Source organism: Harmonia axyridis, chromosome 7 (genome assembly GCF_914767665.1).
Source record: "Harmonia axyridis chromosome 7, icHarAxyr1.1, whole genome shotgun sequence".
Lineage (NCBI taxonomy): Eukaryota > Metazoa > Arthropoda > Insecta > Coleoptera > Coccinellidae > Harmonia > Harmonia axyridis.
Window position 1 is genome coordinate 29,184,037 of NC_059507.1, and position 18,287 is coordinate 29,202,323.

At 31.5% G+C, this 18,287-nt stretch overlaps 4 protein-coding genes and 1 long non-coding RNA gene across 5 annotated transcripts; 1 reads left to right on the forward strand and 4 right to left on the reverse strand.

The window, feature by feature from the left end:
- Window positions 1-267: 267 nt before the first annotated feature.
- LOC123684269 (speckle targeted PIP5K1A-regulated poly(A) polymerase-like) lies at window positions 268-3,786 on the reverse strand. The gene is made up of 3 exons (XM_045623454.1): window positions 3,645-3,786; window positions 3,349-3,555; window positions 268-2,057 (listed from the first exon to the last, which is right to left on the reverse strand). The coding sequence occupies exons 1-3, from the start codon at window positions 3,784-3,786 to the stop codon at window positions 367-369; spliced, it is 2,040 nt and encodes a 679-aa protein (XP_045479410.1). The 3' UTR covers window positions 268-366.
- On the reverse strand, window positions 3,716-5,490 carry LOC123684270 (tRNA 2'-phosphotransferase 1). The gene is made up of 3 exons (XM_045623456.1): window positions 5,333-5,490; window positions 5,028-5,285; window positions 3,716-4,148 (listed from the first exon to the last, which is right to left on the reverse strand). The coding sequence occupies exons 1-3, from the start codon at window positions 5,339-5,341 to the stop codon at window positions 3,789-3,791; spliced, it is 627 nt and encodes a 208-aa protein (XP_045479412.1). The 5' UTR covers window positions 5,342-5,490; the 3' UTR covers window positions 3,716-3,788.
- A 2,008-nt stretch (window positions 5,491-7,498) lies between these two features.
- Window positions 7,499-12,821, forward strand: LOC123683925 (serine-aspartate repeat-containing protein F-like). Its single transcript, XM_045622932.1, has 3 exons — window positions 7,499-7,780; window positions 7,938-8,225; window positions 10,457-12,821. The coding sequence occupies exons 1-3, from the start codon at window positions 7,655-7,657 to the stop codon at window positions 12,668-12,670; spliced, it is 2,628 nt and encodes an 875-aa protein (XP_045478888.1). The 5' UTR covers window positions 7,499-7,654; the 3' UTR covers window positions 12,671-12,821.
- On the reverse strand, window positions 9,187-10,238 carry LOC123683928. The gene is made up of 2 exons (XR_006748073.1): window positions 9,664-10,238; window positions 9,187-9,567 (listed from the first exon to the last, which is right to left on the reverse strand). It is a non-coding gene; the product is annotated as an uncharacterized LOC123683928 (long non-coding RNA).
- A 941-nt stretch (window positions 12,822-13,762) lies between the features above and the next one.
- Window positions 13,763-15,104, reverse strand: LOC123683926 (transaldolase). Its single transcript, XM_045622933.1, has one exon. It carries the CDS (start codon window positions 14,882-14,884, stop codon window positions 13,871-13,873), a length of 1,014 nt encoding a protein of 337 aa, XP_045478889.1. The 5' UTR covers window positions 14,885-15,104; the 3' UTR covers window positions 13,763-13,870.
- Window positions 15,105-18,287: the final 3,183 nt, after the last annotated feature.

Genomic DNA, 18,287 nt, shown 5'->3' on the forward strand with positions numbered 1-18,287 from the left:
CTTGTTCTCTTCTTTAAAAAAAAAAAATTTTTCTGTGAGTTTATAGGCATTGCCTAAACTTTAATCTTTGTTTAATAATAATAATAATAATAAATCCATTTCTTCAGCATTTTACCAATGTTCAGTCAAAGCTACTATCTCAGCTCTCCCATCGTTAGCAAACTTTTCAAGCATATTTAGAGAAGTTTTTTATTTGTTTAACAATCTGTTCTTTATTTGTTGGATTAAAAAAGCAACAGCTATTTCATAAGGAATCAATCGAGACAATGCTTATTAAAAATATTTTATTTTCAATGCCAATATCACATACAAATAAAAATGAACTACATTTCCATAATGTATCTACAATAAAATTTAAAAAATCAATCACTTTGTATGAGCCGTTTTACCCGATGATTTGACACTTTGTACTTCATTCACTTTCTTAGTATGTAACGTGAACCATTGTGGAATTTTAGTACTAATATATAAACCGAAAGATTTGAAAATTTTTTTGTAAGAGTTTCTTTTAACAACTTCAATATTAATTCTGGTGGGGTCTTTGAGATAGGTTACAATAATATCACATTCAAATATAGGTACTGTTGGCTTAATATTAGTATTTTCCTCCCATATGAAGTCACTGATTGCAATCTCTTTGTCTAAAGTAGTTTTACATTTATCGAGTTTATCCTTAATTTTAACAGGGCTTATATTACGACAATCCCAAATATTTACAAAAGAAAGTGCATGAAATTGTTTGATATTATCAGAATCATGTACATCTTGTTGATTAGCAACTCTTGCAGTTTTGTTATTTTCTTTTAGTTTCATATCTAACTTGAAGATCTTCTCAAATACTGTACAACAAAAGTCTAAGGTAAGGTCATACCAAATTTCTGCTGAATGAGTATTTGAATCAGACTGAAAATCTGTTTTTTCCAAGATAATATTATAGCTATCTGGGTCATTACTATCCTTTTTCTTCTCAGGTTCCTTCTCTTGAATAACATCAAATAATCTTATAAACATATTTTGATTATTTGAAGATAGTATCTCTAAAGATGAAGAACATACTGATATATATCTGTCCAAAATATTTTTGAATATTATTCTGCTTGTATTAGCATTATGTTCAAATGGATCTTGGAGACACACTGGTTTATCATATTTAAGAGGTGCAATGTTATCTAAATTATTTTTATAAATTTGCATTTGTTCTGGAATAAGGTTGATGTCTGAGAAACATTGCTTCTCAACAGTTCTTCCAAGGTATGGGCAAATGATTTCTGAATCAAATTTAAAAGTGGAATAGTATCTGAAAAATCCCTTCAAAATTTCTAATAATGGAACTGAATGTATATGAGTACTTCTCAAAGTTGTTATTGGAACTATGTTCATATTCCAAATAACTCTAGGATCTGTGGGTACAGTATGTCTTTGCAAATCATAAACGCTTGGAAAGGAATAACATTGTTGTAGATAAAAAATAAACATCATTACCAACGAATAACTTGTGAAAAGATGATTTCTTCCACTTATGCCTTGAATTTTGGCCCAATACTTTATAACCAACATAACGGGTCTTAATCTGGAATCGAGGGAAAGATAGTAACGAATTAATTTACTATTCTCAACACCCAACATATTTTTGAAATTTATATCACATTTCATTCCAGTTTGCTTATGAATGGCTTTCACTATAGGTATTTTAGCTGTTGGTATGTCAATAATATTATGAAACAGCCTACTTCTAGTTAAAGCAAACCTAATTGCTTTTAAACAATTTCTTTCATTTACAGGCATGGGTCTTATGTCCACATAAATATCTAAGTCACTTGAATTCATTTGTAAATATGTAGTACTCGATCCAAAATTAAAAGTATAACATTGTTGAAAGGAATAAGACAATGCTTTATATACGTCCCAATTGACTAAATTGTAGGCCCAACTTATACTGTTCAAATCTGGAGTCGTCATTTGAACAAACTGATGTACTTGGTTTTCAAAGTTTGTTATGTCCTTCAAACGACAAATTAAGTCATTATGAAAAACCTTATCCACACTTTCTTCGAGAGCTGAAAAAAAATAGAGTGTAACAAAACAAACTGAAAATATGGTAATCTTGCTGAATCTACAAGTGGATTTGGGTACATAGAATGTGCATGTATCGATATTGTCATTTCACAGTTTTTGTTGCCAGATTGTGCACACACTTCATTCTTGAACTACACTGCTTTTTGCAAATCTATTGATATCCGTCCGACCATATGCTCGAATTTCGGCTTCAGGTCATTAGTATATTGAAGGTTTCACAAATGTTTTAAAGCAGTTTTTTTCCCGCACCATTTTATGCCTTCTAAGCGAGTAGTAAAAAAAACAATGTAGAGTCAAATTCTGTCCTCGAATTCTTCATCACTGAAGATTTATGCTGGATCCACAATTAGGATTGAACTAAAAAGAGTTTGTATTGTATCACCCATTTTGAAGGAAAAGATGCAATATATTAACAAACACTAGTAATATGTGATATTAAGGTATTAATACCATAAGGTCAATCTGTTAGGGGGTTGTCCATTAATCACATGAGGCTTGAAAGGGGGGGGAGGGGTTTGATAAAAATCACGAAAATATCACAAGGGGGAGGGGGGTGTAGTAAGATATCACGTGTATTTATTTTTTCGTCAAACGCGCGATTTTTAAACAAATATTAAGCGGCACGGCGCGGCGTGTAGTGACCTTGACTACATTGAATATATTCATGTACTAGTACAATACATGTTTTTCCTATGATTACACTTTTCGTTTATTATTATTGTTATGGCAATCAAAAAAAACTTGCAACCTGGTGTAGACATTTTTATTATGGTCCTTAATTTCAGAAGAAAGATTATAGTTTATACCTGTATTTAAATTGAGTTAATATTCAGAAAATTTTAAGATTCGTTGTAGGTACTAAAAATACATGTGATGTTGAGAAGGGGGAGGGGGGGTGGTCTTAAACCTCACTACGTATCACCAATGGGGGAGGGGGGTTCAAAAAATGCTAAAAAAAGATCACGTGATTAATGGACAACCCCTAGATTGTAATAACCGTTGGTCGCGGGAAATTGACTTTCTGTCTCAATTCTATTACATTCTTCGAACATCTGATTAATTTTCCGAACTGGCAACATAGCTACGAATTTGACGTAACACTCAATGATCTCTCAAGGTCACTTGTAGATTTGGCAAGATTTCTGAAAATTTTATCCAGAAGTTTCTAAAAATGGAGCAAAGTAATGTAACCTTCAAAAACTTCTGAAGATAAATTTGAATAAAGTTTTTTTTTTAATATGAATATACTTGATAAAATATCAATTAACTAACCAAAATGTGGAAAAGCTTGTCGTTTTTCTACTTTCAATTGTCTACCTCCTAAAGAATGATCAAGAGATATTACTTTGGCAGCCTGTTCTTCCTTTTCATACACTATAATCATGTAAGTTAGAGTAGATCCAACTATACTTTTTTCTATTCCTCCAAATTTTGAGAAATATTGTAGAGCATCTTCTTTTGATTGATTACGGGAAAAACCTAAAAAAAATTAATTTTACAATTTCTTAACAAAACCTCTATTTTATTCATTAATTGCAGATAATTAGAGTATAAAACATCTCTCAAACCTGTGATATACACTCCACAATTGATGTTCTTCTGCTGTTCAGATAGTTTGAGATGTTTTTTCCCTTTGAAATGTAAAATCGAATCAGTTTCACTACCAAAAGTCACTTTACATAGATCACAAGTAGAGGAATTGTTATCCATTTTCAATGAAATTCCAATGGACAACCATTGGCTCTACAAACTTTTTTAAAGAAAATCGGTTTTATAAATCCTTCCTCATCTCCTGGACAGAGAATGACATCATTTGCTGATAAAAAAAATTGTAATCCACTCTGAAGGGCTGCTTCTAGATCAATATATATAAAGATCTCTGAATTTTTCCTCAAGCCACTGATATTAGTACTACTGTCAGTTATATTCTGTGAAAAATGTATATGATTCCTTTTCATACGATGTAAACCTTCCAATTTTATTTTATTCCATTTTTTGAAGAATGTTCCATGAACAACATGTTCGAAACTATTGGCGTTGGTAATTGGTGTCAGCTCTAATGTTATAACTACCTGAAATAAACTATAATCAATATTGTTGAAGTAATAATTGAATGGAATTAATTTTCAATTCATGTAAAACTAATATTCAAAGGCAGTTTCACCTAATGAGCCTTGTTTTTTTTATTATTCAACTCAGTCTGAGTGGTAATAATTTCAAGACAACCCACTGGAATATCAAGTCTCTCAATGAGATAATCGTGGAATTCTGAAAGGACTACCGACAGAGTTGGTGAATTTTGAGGTTTCTAGCCATAATCTAGCAGGTTTCCAACTTACTTTGTCTACAATTACAGTAAACATCATCAAAAGTTTTAAGGTAGTAGACAATAAACTTCAGGAGGTTAGTCTAGTTAGACATGAAACATTTGGTGGAAAACCAATATCATGGATAGAAAATTCTGAATTTTCTAACTCTGTTTAACAATATGGAAGTCTTCAGCATAATATAAAATTAAGAGAAGTCTTAACATTCCCATTCATTCAATTTTCAATAAACATCTCAAGCACTTAAACCATATAAATCAACTTCTTCAAAAGTGTTTCTTTTTGGAAGGTTAGATTAAAACAGTTTATATAGTAGGAAATGTATGGGTAAACATGTAGTATGGGTATATGACCTTGAGACCCCAAATCCACTATGTCAAAATGATATACACCTATTCTACATCAAGAACATTAAACAGCTAACTGCAAAAAAAGTTATTTATGATGTAGATAATTGATAATCTATGAATTACGTAATGTAACATTTTGATGTTGGAGAACTTGATCAGTATCACTATTCACATGATTATGAGTTATAAGTATCAAGATTAATTATCACAGCTATAAAGTTGAATTTATTCTACATAATTACCAATATTTGATTGAGAAGAAAACAAAACTCACTTTTATTGAATGCCCTTGATTCGCTCTAATTTTAAAACTGGTCTCATTGAATTTTAGAGCAAATCTTCTCTTGTCATCAGTTTCTACAACTTTGATTATGTCGTTTTTAGTGAATCTACCTTTAAGGAATCTGTGTTCTAATAAACTTTCCACTGGGACGAATCCATCTATTGCAATGGGAATACCTTCATTCACAGCTCCATGCCTTAGAATCCAAGATAAGAATTTTCCTAAATCATTACTTCTATTGTTATTTGCCTGTAAGGATCAACATAATACAACTCTCTCAAGAGAAATAAACTTACCTTCAACATTTAAAAGTGAAAAATCTTCTATTAATTTTGAACTGATTTGAAAACCAGAAGAAAGAATCAAGATTTCTACTCGGATTTAATTTTCATTTGTGATTGTGTTCATTCCTTCATTCCTTCAATGATGTCAATATTGTCAATAATGTCAATTATTTCACTACAGACTACTAAAGGTACAGATATTTTTCTTCTTTTTTTTTGACTTCTACACTTAACTAACCACAGACTACTAAACTAACTTTTTTAGACTTTAGTATACATACTGCATTCGGTATATGCCCACCGGTGCGGAGCGTGCGGTGTAAACGGTTGATAGGTCACGTGACCACGGAGCAATAGGTGCGTTCTTGATTTGCCGAACGATGACGGAGCTAACGGAGCTGATATTGAAGAATTTTTGAATGTGTTTTGTAAAAAGAAAAAAAGCAATTTCGTCGATTGAAATTATTGGAGACGGCCAGACAAAATCTAATTTGTCTCCTCGTGATATGAGGATGTATTCTACATAATGTGTTGTTCTTGGAAGAGTTGAAAGGAGATATTCCTGAGGAAATTGTTGATGAACCACTTAATGAGAAAGTTGGAAATTTTGTAGACATCGAAAATATGTATCATCAATCAGGGAACCAATTAGAAGAGAGTAAAAGGAATTTTATAATCTATTCTTTGAACATGGATGAAAGATTTCTTCGCTGAGATACAATCATGTACTTCGTAAAATAAGCCTTAATTTTAAATAATAATAATACTTGTTTCCTAAATGCCGTAATCTGTGACCTATATTGTAGGTACTTATGATTTTCTCATTTTTTCAGCCAACATCTTATTGTTTGAACCAAGGTTTCATATTAGGTTCCCCCTTTCTTTATAATTCTTCTTCCAAATGCTTCCTCTCCTGCTTCAAGTATGTTAGTTCTTAATTTTGCCCATGCTATTTCGACGTCGTCAAAGTCTTGGATGTTTTTCGCAACTACTTTTCCTCTGAGCCAATGTCGGTGCTTAGTTGAGTAGTCGGTTAGGGATTCTATATTGAATTTACTTCATTCATCGTGGAAAATCTTTGGGTTAGGATTATTACTTTTCACGTTTCCCACAAAATGATCATATTTTATAATATTCTTCATAGGTTGCCATTCTCTCGAAGTACGATCAGCGCTACAATAATTTTTATATGAAAGACATTTGCTAATATTTCTCAATTATTCAGATATTTTTACCAAACTCTTCTCGCATTATCAAATCATATCTTTCCTTTCTTTCTCGAACCACTTTTTCGGAAAAGAATAACATTTTATAGAATTTTCTGTATTGTATGAACTGTGACACAGTAAATGGTAATTTCATAACTTCAGAATTCATTTTCAATACTGTAAATCAGTTATCGAAAACAAAATGAACTCAAAAATTTTTAGAATCGTCAAAAAACATTAATTTTAACACCACTTCAGCAGGCAAGACACAGTAAAGACGTAAAATTTTACTAATGGTTTTGTTTAATTTCTCCACGGAGGGAGCTACATTCAACTATGCACACTGCCTATATCAGTTCCGGTGCAGAGCGAGAGGCGTGGAGTACCTCAGAGCATATATTTTCCAGTCTTTCCCAGTGATATTAGGTCTATGGGAAGGACTGTTCTGTGGGAAGGACTGTTCTGTGGGGACTGGGAATAATAATAATAATATATCAATAATATCATTGATATTAGGTCTATGGTCCTTCCGCTCCCTGACTTCACTTCCTTGGTCTCTAATGCTTAACTCCACACGACCTACTACAACTAAAGAGCTTTGTGGCCAGTTGCACCATTTGCCTAAACAATGATTAAAATTTAAACATTGATTACTTTCTGATTTTTCTTAGGGAACCAGAAAGTAATCAATGATTAAATTTTCAATCAACGATTAGGCAAATGGTGCAACTGGCCCTTGAAACTTAAAATAAAGAATATTATTCTATGTTTTAAGTTTTGAAAGGTTATCAGATGATATAATTCAATTAATATTCAACTAATAAAAAGCTGTAACTGAAGCAATATATGTAACTGAAGTAATATCAATAATTCGAGTTGATCAGCATGAATAACTAGAAAAAAAATGATTCGAGAAATTAGCGCCAAAAAGACCGGGTTAAACCATAGACTGACATTCCCGTTAGTTTTTTAGTATATTCTGTGGCAGTGAATCCATGTCGCAAAGCAAATGATTAGTGATTGATTATGATATTTTTAGGAATACGTTTGTTTATGTAGAGTTTGAAATTCATGAGAAATATTCATATTACAATAATATATAACAAATCATTTCCTACTGGAAAAAATGGAATTGCACAGTGGAGTTTGTGGGATTTGCAAATGTAAAAATTTAATTTTGGATTCTAAAAATTCAGAGAAATATTGTAATCTAATATGTAGCCTCTTTCAGTCTGATTTAAATATTGCTGAAGTGAGTATTTTAAAATCAAATTTTAATCCTTACATTGTTTACATAATTGGAGTGTAAAGTTTATTACAATTTTAGTGACAAATTAAAAAAGAAATTGTTGACAATATTTAATTGTAATTGATGGGGTTGTCTTTCTCTCATAAGATTTTCATTTTAGGAAATAGAATTGAATTTCAATCTCTGCCCAGTATGTGTTTATCAGATCACATTGATAAGTTCAAAAAGAGAAGTCTTTTCTAATCAGAATGCAAATGATGAGTTGGAAACAAGAGATGTGTGTAAAATGTGTGGGGAAAAAAATGAAGTACTCACTATTAATGATACAATTTTTTTGACCAAGTGTAAACCATGGTTGACCAAGGAGGATGAAGTTGGACTGTGTGTCAGTTGTTATTATGTTATTGAAATCAGAAATCACTTGAAGGACAATTTAATACATAAATTGGTGAGTTATTCAGAATTATAATATTCATTGCTTTTCCTTGATGACTTGTCAAGGCAGTGTGGAATTTCTGAATCTCTTCTTAGGTTTAGATTTCTATTAGACTAGGTTCTAGATTAACATGAAAAAACCCGAAAGAATTTTACAAATTATAATGACTTTGATAAGAACTCTTGGAATATGATGACATACAATTTTGAGGAAGATGCAGAAAACAATTTATGAAAATTGTTCAATAAACCTTGAAATCTATGATTGATTTATAGCATTTTTACTGCTTGGTATGGATCAACCGGTAAAATTCATAGGCGGAGATTATATTGAATTTTTCTATTTTTAGTCATCTTTTCTGTTTCTTCAATAGAAACTTAGTGTTATGAGAAAAAAATTGCATGAACAGATTTTATTTGTAGGCCATAAAGTTGATATCAGGATGCTGTTAGAGCATTCAACAACCAAGGGTCCTAGCCTTAAATTTTGGGGGGTCACCATCATGGGCTTCAAGTTTTTTGATGGGACCATTTCGTACATTGTCCGCTTGAAATGCATATTGAGTGTTAGGTGGTTCTATTTAGGGGGGGGGGGGATGGGGGTGTCATGACCCCCTCCCCTGGGACCGCGCTTGTCAACAACCATGATTTTCAATATTGAACTGAAAAACTAAATGTGAATTGATACTTCCTAATGAAATTTTGTAAAAATTATTAGGTCTGTTTGGTGTTACTCAACTAAATACACTGAGCTACACTTGTGCAATAAATGTAATTTGCACCTTGTTTTGTTGATTTTTTTTGTTGTCACACTATACTGTTGTAGAATCTTGTAGCAATGAAAAATTATTTCCTTCCATCAACTAAACACACTGACTTTGAAAGAAGTGTAGCTAGTGTAGTGAAAATAACCATTCCAAACTTTGTGTTAAGAGTAGTGTCGGAACCATAGAAAATTCATATTCATAAAAAAATTATTAATCACTCGTTTATTCATCTGCCCTTGGGTGTTATCAATCTATGATATAATAAAATAGTCAAAAACTAATGAAATGCATTCAGTCTAAATCACTGACAAATATTATAATCTACCAACATCCATTCCTCAAAATAAATTTTTGAATAAAAAGTGACTGTAACATCTCTTCCCTCTCAGTGTTATTGCCTGATCCATCTGACTTTTCAGGCTGATCCTGAATTCTACTTCTCTCTTCTTGTAAACACAATTTTTCTTATTTATGTGATGATTCATTCAAATCAATTTCAGCCGATTCTGTCAAAGAAGTATCATCTGAAGTATCTAATAATATCTCAAGTGGAACTCATTTTGGTTTTGACGATGATCTTTTACAGTACTGAAATCTCTTTGTTTGAGTGTATTTGCATAAGAACGGATTAATTTACAATCTTCTTCCAGAAATATATTGTACATAACATTTCCAATGATTTACCTGAAATCCACTTTACTCTGTTGTGTGAATGGGTTTTTAAAATACTGGTTGACCAATATCAAAGCTTTTTGTATTTGCACTAAGTTTTTTTATTAAATTGGTATCCCATTCATGTCACCAACTATTATCAATCTATAATATAATAAAATGTAAATGAAATGTATTAAGTTCTAAACCACTGACAAATATTATAATATGACAAAATCCATTTGTCAATATGACTTTAAATACAAGGCGACTCTTAACATTGGGGACCATAAAACTGTTAACAGATATATCCAAGGGTGCAATTGACACTTGCATCAACTAGTGCTTAAAAACTCCTGATTTCGGATCAGTACTTACTTCATTCTTATTATATGAATTATACTAATATTAGGCACGATAGTCCTATCATCCTTATATTTTAATAAATCTATGAATATTACCCTTAAGTTATTATTTGAAGATTTTAATGTGGGTTATTTATTTTTTTAAATATAAACATATAATCTTTGTGGTGAACATACTTCACTATATTAAGTTCAGTGTAGTGTATACTACACTCTGTAGGAGAATACATCAAAAAGACCTTTTAGTTTGGTAAAACTAGGTGAAAGATATGTAACAAGATGTAAAATAAAAAATTCCAAGATTATATACGTTCATATGATTTATAATAGATACTGTTCTTAAATTTGATTTAATACAGAAGAACACCATATTGAAAAATTGTGGTAAAAGTCTATATATATTATTATCTATTGTCGTTATAGTGCGATTCCTTTTTTATTCTTATTGTTTTCTTTTACAGTCTGAATGGGACCTAGATGGTAATTCGAAATCTTCTCCCAATCAAAAAAGACTAATATCACGTAGAAAGTCTTCCTGTGAAACAAGAAAGAGTATTCATAAAGAATTAGAAGAAGTAGATTCAGAATTGACTCTTGAAAGGAAAAAGGAACATAATTCAGTCAACATAAATGATTCTAGTAAATCTGACAATTTTGGTGTTAATTCACAACCAATACAAAAACCAAAAACAAGAAGCAGGAATGTTGAAGAATTTCCAGACTCTGACTGTTCATTCCAAATAGATTGTAAGGAAAAAAAAGAATCAGAAGTTTATAAACAAAAACAATTAACTGGTTTTAACTTGACAAATATAAATAATTTCTCTCCACTGTGCAATTCTGGTATTCAAACTAATGAGGAAATTCAACAAGATAAAAAACTTTTCAACTATGTTCCATTTGTGAAGATGAAAGAGTTAAAAGATGCTTATGTGGAGAAAGATGAGTGTAGTTATGTTTGTAGTTTGATATCTCAAAGACCAATAATAAAAGTTACACGAACTCCACCAATCAAAATCAAGTCATTGAAAAATATAAGTTCATTACATAATAAAAAGAAAAAGGAAGAAAATAAATTGAAAGTGATTAAATCAATTTCTAGTTCTTCCCCTCCGGTAGAAATCTCAAAACAACTTGTAGTTGTGGTGAAAAGAATAAAATTACCTTTGACAGGAATATCATCTCCAGAATCAAATATTTCAGTTGTTGCAAAAAAATCTGAGAGTGACATATCTCAAATGACTGTAACCCCCAAGAAAAAGAAACGTGTTCATTTTAATGATACTCCTACAATTATTATTACTGATGATGATTTGGGTGATAATTTTGAACACGGAAATAAATACGATGAAAATAAAAGAAAAAGAAATACTCGAAAAATGTCAGAACAATCAAAAGTAGATGTAATTGATATAATTGAATCTGAAAAATCAGAAAATGATGAACTTATATCATTGTCTCTTGAATCTGGAAGTGAAGATGAATCAATTCATGAAGTAAATAATGGGTCATTTAAAAATATTGAAGAAAAAAATCATGAAGAGGAATCAGAAGAAAATGGCGAGAAAAATGCTGAAAATTCTTCCTCTGAAATGATAGATAGTGATACCGATATGGAAAATGAAAAAACTGGAAATAATGTTGAAGAACAATATGATGAGAAATTAGAAGAAAATGATGAGGCCAATGACAAAATAAATAAGAATTCTGCAATAGAAGATCATCCAGAAACAGAATATGAGGAAAATGAAGAATTGCAAAAATCTGAAGATTATACCAATGAAGTAAAAGACATTTCAGATGAAGAGAAAGAAGTGGAAATTAATGATTGTATTGAAAGCAATGAAGAAGAATTAGAAGATGAAAAAAGCAGTTTAGATGGTTTCCAACTAGTAGATGTGGATGATGAACCTGATAATGGTGTAGATAATACATCATTGGAAAACAATGATTCAAGTGGAACAATTAATGTTAATAAAGAATCAATAACTGGATACAATGAAGAGTTGACAGAAATTGTAGAAAATCATAATAATGAAACTGAAGAGCCTGATAATTCTCCAACTGTTGATGAATCAGAATCAAATGTTGAGAAAAGCTCTTCAGACAAATTAGCAGAAGAAAAATCTGTGGATAATGACGATATTGAATTATTACTGAAAAAATACAGCCCAGAAGGTTCTAGTCAAGAATCAGCAAAAGATCAAGCAACAGAAAACACATCTGATGAAGTTAATGAAGTTGATAAAGGAATAGAAGATGAGAATGTCAAAATTAATGAAGTTGATAAAGGAATAGATGATGAGGAGGACCTAGAAAAATCAAGCAGCAAGAGTAGTAACCAAATGAAAGATGCACCTGCACAAGCAGATGAAGATTTTGGTTCACTGATAGACGAAGTACAAAAATGCCTTCTCACATCTACAAAAGATATACCCAGTTCATCTGAAGGAGATCAACATGTTCCGCTTTCAGATGATTTATGCAATTTAACAGAACCAAACAACTCAGATATTCTCGACCTCTTGAACAAATCATTTGATGAAGATCGTACAGCTATTACAACCAACTCGCCCCAAACAGAAAATATGAACGGTAATAAAAGCCTTAAAAGAAAACATTCAGATGATACATTAGAAGAATTAGAGCAAAAAAAGGGAAAGATTGATATTTAATGAAATATGGTTTTCCCGATCATTTTATAAGTTTTTCTTTTTACAGTTTTGAAATATTTATATTTGTTTATATGTTTGAAAACATAAAATTCTTATGTAAAAATTAGTTATTATTATGAAATATTGTAAGTATTAAACTCTTTAAGCAATATGTTATACTTCTTATTTGGTAATTTTCTTAAAATCCCCAAGTGTTTATTACTTCCTGGGTGAAACGGTCAACATTCTCTAAATGTTGAGATTCATTGAATAATAATATTTATGGGAGTTTTGCATGAAAATTCATTTCAATTATCAATGTTCAAGTAATCTAATATCATTCCTGCCATTAATGTCAATAGTTTTGTGTCCCCAAAATATTATTGTATTGATACTAGGACAAGTCTTTATTATCCTTTATTTTTATTGACCTGACGTTTTGCCATATATGTGGACTTTTTCAGATGCTGAAATATACATACATACATATGGGCTCCTTCAGAGAATGAAATATACATCCAAATGTATGCCCACATATTGGGCAAAACGTTAGGTAAGCAAAAATAAAAGACAACAAAGACTTCCAATTTTCCTTGGTTTGACTAGCAATACAATAATTAATGTCAATAGTTTTTTATTCTTTATGAAATCAATTTGATTTTATTTTAAGGTTCTATTTACTAAAATGTTTGATTACACATAAAAAAGTTCTATTCTTTTTTCATGTATGAAAAATTGTCTCGATGAAGCACAAATTACATCAATTTCATGAGATGTTATAGTTACCATAAAAAATATTTCACGGATATTCAAATTTTGAATCTTTATATTCCATGCTTAGAAAATAAATGAATTGAATAATTTATCTCTTATGGGGCCTTCATAAACTTACTCTGAGTAACTCTTGTTTACACTGAAGTGTGCATAAACCTACTTTTCCTTTCTTCTAGTTTTAGAGCTTACTCGGAGTAAGGTTATGAACACAACCCAGGAAAAGGACAGATAATTTGATGTTGAAATTTTATATTATATATAAACTTTTTTGAGGGGCTTGGAATTTTTATCTACATAAGAATCCAGAGGTTCATTATCATAATAATCCAAAAAAAACTATTTAAAAGTTCAGAAATGTATAATTAAAAATAATATGCATTATATTTACATAAAGTACTCCACCAATAAAATCATTTTCTATAAAATAAAAATTGTAAATATAAAAAATTAATTTTTGGATTCGGATAGTAATTGCAGGATGAGCTTCTCCAATTTTACGGAGTCTGCAGCAAAGTTCCTAATACCTTCAGATAACTTATCTGTAGCCATTTTATCTTCATTCAACATCCAGCGGAATTTTGCTTCATTTAAATGTAGCTTCTCTAAGTTTGATTGAGCAGCAGTTTCCATGCACAATTTTTTTTGTATGGGTGTACTACTTGCTTCTAATTCCGCCAGTAACTTTGGACTTATTGTTAACAAATCACAACCTGCCAATGCTCTAATTTCCTCGGTGTTGCGGAATGAAGCCCCCATAACTACTGTCTTATAATTGAACTTTTTATAGTAGTTATAAATTTTAGTTACTGAAATAACACCTGGGTCTTCTTCACCTTTGTAAGTTTTTTTATCTGTGTTTGCCACATACCAATCAAGAATTCTCCCAACGAAAGGTGAAATTAGGGTAACTTCAGCTTCAGCACAAGCAACAGCTTGTGCAAAACTGAATAGTAGTGTTAAATTACAGTGTATGCCATATTTTTTTTCTAGTTCTTTGGCTGCTTGAATACCTTCCCATGTTGAAGCAAGCTTAATAAGTATACGATCTTTACCTATTCCTTCGTCTTCATATAACTGAATCAATTTTTTTGCCTTTGCTATACTGGCTTCCTTATTGAAAGATAACCTTGCATCGACTTCTGTTGATACTCTTCCTGGTACAATTTTTAAAATTTCCAATCCAAAAAGTACACATAACATATCCATCGCATTTTCTACTTGCTCATCTATATTATTTCCAACTTTTAATCCATAACGGACGGCTTTTTCAATGAGAGGTTTGTACTGGGGTAGATTTGCCGCAGCTAACATCAAAGAAGGGTTCGTGGTGGCATCTGTGGGCTTGAATTTCTTCATGGCTTCAAAGTCACCGGTATCAGCCACTACCGTAGTTAAAGTTTTCAATTTTTCCAAAGAATTTACACTAGCCATTTTAGATTTCTTACACTGTGGTTCAGACATTCTTTATTGTATATATAACAGCAGGAAAACCGGAACGAAAAATGATTAAGTTAACCACAATAGTGATTTCCAGAAACTTAATGCTCTTGGAATGACCTCCAATTGGAAAGTATTCTAATATTTATTCTTCATTATCGTTATCTACCAGTAATCGACTAGGTACTGGATCCCCTCTCTAGTGAGTTGGAATTGGACCATGAACGATGATTATCAATAAATTTCAGCTCGAAATTCCAGGTTATGTCAATTTTGGTACCTGCTCTCTGCATTTAATTCATTTCGTTTCGATCTAGTAGTAGGAAATTTTTTAAAATATTGAAAATAATTATTATTATTTAATTGTTCTATCATGAAAGATATTTGATCTATGAAAATATTTCTGAAATTTAGAAATTGAAGGTCATACAATATCATCTTTGAGAAATGTTACGGACACCAGATAATATTTTGTATTTTTTGAGTAGATAGTCCAAAACAAATGGAGAAGTGAACATGGATTGAATTGCGATTACCTAATAGTGTCAATGCTTTGGATAAAGTGATGTTATTTACGTAACTCTATCGAATTTTAAACTAAAAGAAGAGCTAGCGCAGGCGTGTCCAATAATATTCAATAACGTTACTTAATAAAGTTTTTAATGCTTGCATTTAGATACATATTTCATTTCTATATGAACCATTCAAATTTTTAACTTTTTGAGCGCTAGTCGTCCCTAAACAAATTGCTCAATCATTATTTCGTCACAGTCAAGGCTATCGCTACGGGGGGGTAATGGGGGCAAATGTTGTTACTAATAATCCTGAAGAATATAATAGAATCAGCATATTATTCATCAAATTGCGTAGCCAGGTTTCAGTTGCCTCATCAGGTCCAAAAGTATAGGGTCTTTTTTTTCGAGGTATATAACTTCAAGTTGGCGACCGATTTAACAGCTGTCAAGTGATTTATTCTCCTTCCTTTCTTTTTTTTTCTATTTTATTTGGGCTCAGCAGTAATGCTATGTACCCATAATCAAGTAATAAACGATAATTCATTAACCACCACCAGTCATATACAACATCTATGACCTAGCCGGGATTCGAACCCGGTACCCTCGGCACCACAGTCAACCTCCCAGTCGACCATACTACCGAGGTAGTCTACTTTTCTTTCTTCCTTCCACCAAAACAAAAATTATAGAGAGTTCAGCCAAAAATTGTAATTAGGTTATTTCTTTATATAGTATTTTGTTTCGATTCGATTAATAGTATTTTACTTCATAAAATTGAAATTTTCTCATTTGACATGACATTTTTTCATTTAAAGTACTTGTTAATTATTTATTGTTTGTCAATATACTTAGTCACCCGTTTGCTATACTACACAAAATGAGAAGTTCCTGAGACATCTTTGATAATTGATCTAAGTATTCGGTTTGGGAAATAAATAGTTGCGTAAATTAGAAGTTCTCGAAGATTATTTCAAGACCGAAAATAACGAACTGATTTTTTCAACTTGAAAGGAGTAGGAAGTTACCACACCCATTGGCAAAGTTTTTTTTAATACTAAATTTATTTTTTTCCTTTATCGATAAAATCGACCGTTTCGAACAACCCTAATTCTAATTTTATTGGAACTTACTGTATGTACTCGCTTAACAGTACCTCAAAATAGTGAAACATTTTTGTGACAAGCTAACTCTACAATACATTTACAAAAAATTAATGCACATTCGCTCTGTATTTTATAATGTCATTAAATTTATATTGAACACATAAACAAGTACAATCTCCAGAAATTACTCCATGCAGGTAGGTGCCTATTCTTGTTCACTTAATGTTGAACATTTTTTTAGTGCAAAATCTAGTCTAGAAAGCGGATAACACTCGACTTCATGTGTAGTGCGAATGCAAAATGCAAATGACTTCATTCTTGTCTAGAGAAAGTCAACGAATGTCAATCGATGATGTTGAATGTTGAATCTACTTACTATTATCGGCGTATGATCTAATTCATCTTTACGATTTTTTTTTGGGAACATGGGAATTCATAAATATTTATTATTGTTTCCTCATCAATTTGAAAAGCATTCAAAATTCTAAGCCTAAACCCATTCGAAGCACACTCATTGAACTATACCTACTCATAGAACCCTTAATAGTCATAATATACTTATTTTATGTTCTATAGTTTTTCACAAATGGATTTGTGTTTTTTTTAATGGATTGGCTTCTGAAGCGAAGGATTTCAATGTGGTAAAAAATTTCCAAGAAAATTTAGGATGACAGACGACTTTTGTTTTCTTATTTTCACAAATAAAATTCACAGAAGAAAATTTCCATCTTCAAAGTTTATGTTGTTCAATTTGTTCAATCGAAAAATGAGGAAAATACTGACGTTAAGTCGGGAACTTTTGTGTGCTTTTGTGTAGAAATATTTGTATAAAAATTAAAAATTTTAAATCGGCTATCTAATGTGTACACAGGGCTGCCCCAAGACATTTTGGCACCCCTGCAAAATAAAATTTTGCCGCCTTGCTTTGCCTAATTTCTCTCGATTTTCGTTGAAGGAGCCTCTGTGATTCCCCTAAGACATCTTTTCAATTTCGAATGAAATCATATTTCATAGTTGAACTAACCTTGTCAAATCAATCAAAGAACGATTTGTCGATTTCATCAAAAAACGTTCTGCATTGTTTAAATGTACGACGCTCTATAAATGTATAGCAAAAAGATGACGTAGTTCTTAAAGATGCATTTAAGTACCTGTTTGTATTTTCATAACATTAGTTGATAGTGCGCCTATATTAGATTAAAAAAAGGCTCTGGTAATTTTATTATGTATTTAACTACGAAGAGTGGAATTTTCATTAAGAAAACAGTTTTTGTCGAAAATTATGTCCTGTTTCATTGACTGACTGAGCCCCTAAAATTTGGCGCCTCGGCAAAATGTACGGTTTGCCGGTCCTGGTGGCAGCCCTATGTGTACACGATAATATATGGTGTTTTTGTTCGAGGTATATAACTTTAAGTTGGCATTACTGTTCAAGATGGCGACCGATTTAACAGCTGTCAAGTGATTTATTCTCAGTTTGGTTAGGCAATTCATCATGAATAGACTCACGCCTGAACAACGCTTGCAAATAGTGCAATTTTATTTCGAACATAATGGTTCTGTGCGGAATACATATCGCGCACTATATCCATTAGCGATGAAGCGCACTTCTGGTTGAATGACTACGTCAACAAACAAAACTGCCGCATTTGGAATAAAGCTAATCTTCAAGTGTATGTCGAAACACCGTTACATCCAGAAAATTTCCAGACCATTTGGAAGACAACATTCGCCGTGTTATTGCCGATATATGGCCACAAATGTTGGAAAAAGTAATCGAAAATTGGACGTCCAGATTGGACTACATCC

What these genes read in the sequence shown, in the direction of transcription:
- LOC123683925 (XM_045622932.1), top strand. Translation starts at nt 7,655, where the DNA reads ATGGAATTGCACAGTGGAGTTTGTGGGATTTGCAAATGTAAAAATTTA. An exon ending in CTGATTTAAATATTGCTGAA is followed by an intron (nt 7,781 to 7,937) that starts GTGAGTATTTTA and finishes TTTTCATTTTAG; the next exon opens with GAAATAGAATTGAATTTCAA. An exon ending in ACAATTTAATACATAAATTG is followed by an intron (nt 8,226 to 10,456) that starts GTGAGTTATTCA and finishes TTTCTTTTACAG; the next exon opens with TCTGAATGGGACCTAGATGG.
- LOC123683926 (XM_045622933.1), bottom strand. Translation starts at nt 14,884, where the DNA reads ATGTCTGAACCACAGTGTAAGAAATCTAAAATGGCTAGTGTAAATTCT.
- LOC123684269 (XM_045623454.1), bottom strand. Translation starts at nt 3,786, where the DNA reads ATGGATAACAATTCCTCTACTTGTGATCTATGTAAAGTGACTTTTGGT. An exon ending in TTGTGGAGTGTATATCACAG is followed by an intron (nt 3,556 to 3,644) that starts GTTTGAGAGATG and finishes AATTTTTTTTAG; the next exon opens with GTTTTTCCCGTAATCAATCA. An exon ending in ACAAGCTTTTCCACATTTTG is followed by an intron (nt 2,058 to 3,348) that starts GTTAGTTAATTG and finishes ATTTTTTTTCAG; the next exon opens with CTCTCGAAGAAAGTGTGGAT.
- LOC123684270 (XM_045623456.1), bottom strand. An exon ending in ATCAAGGGCATTCAATAAAA is followed by an intron (nt 4,149 to 5,027) that starts GTGAGTTTTGTT and finishes AGTTTATTTCAG; the next exon opens with GTAGTTATAACATTAGAGCT.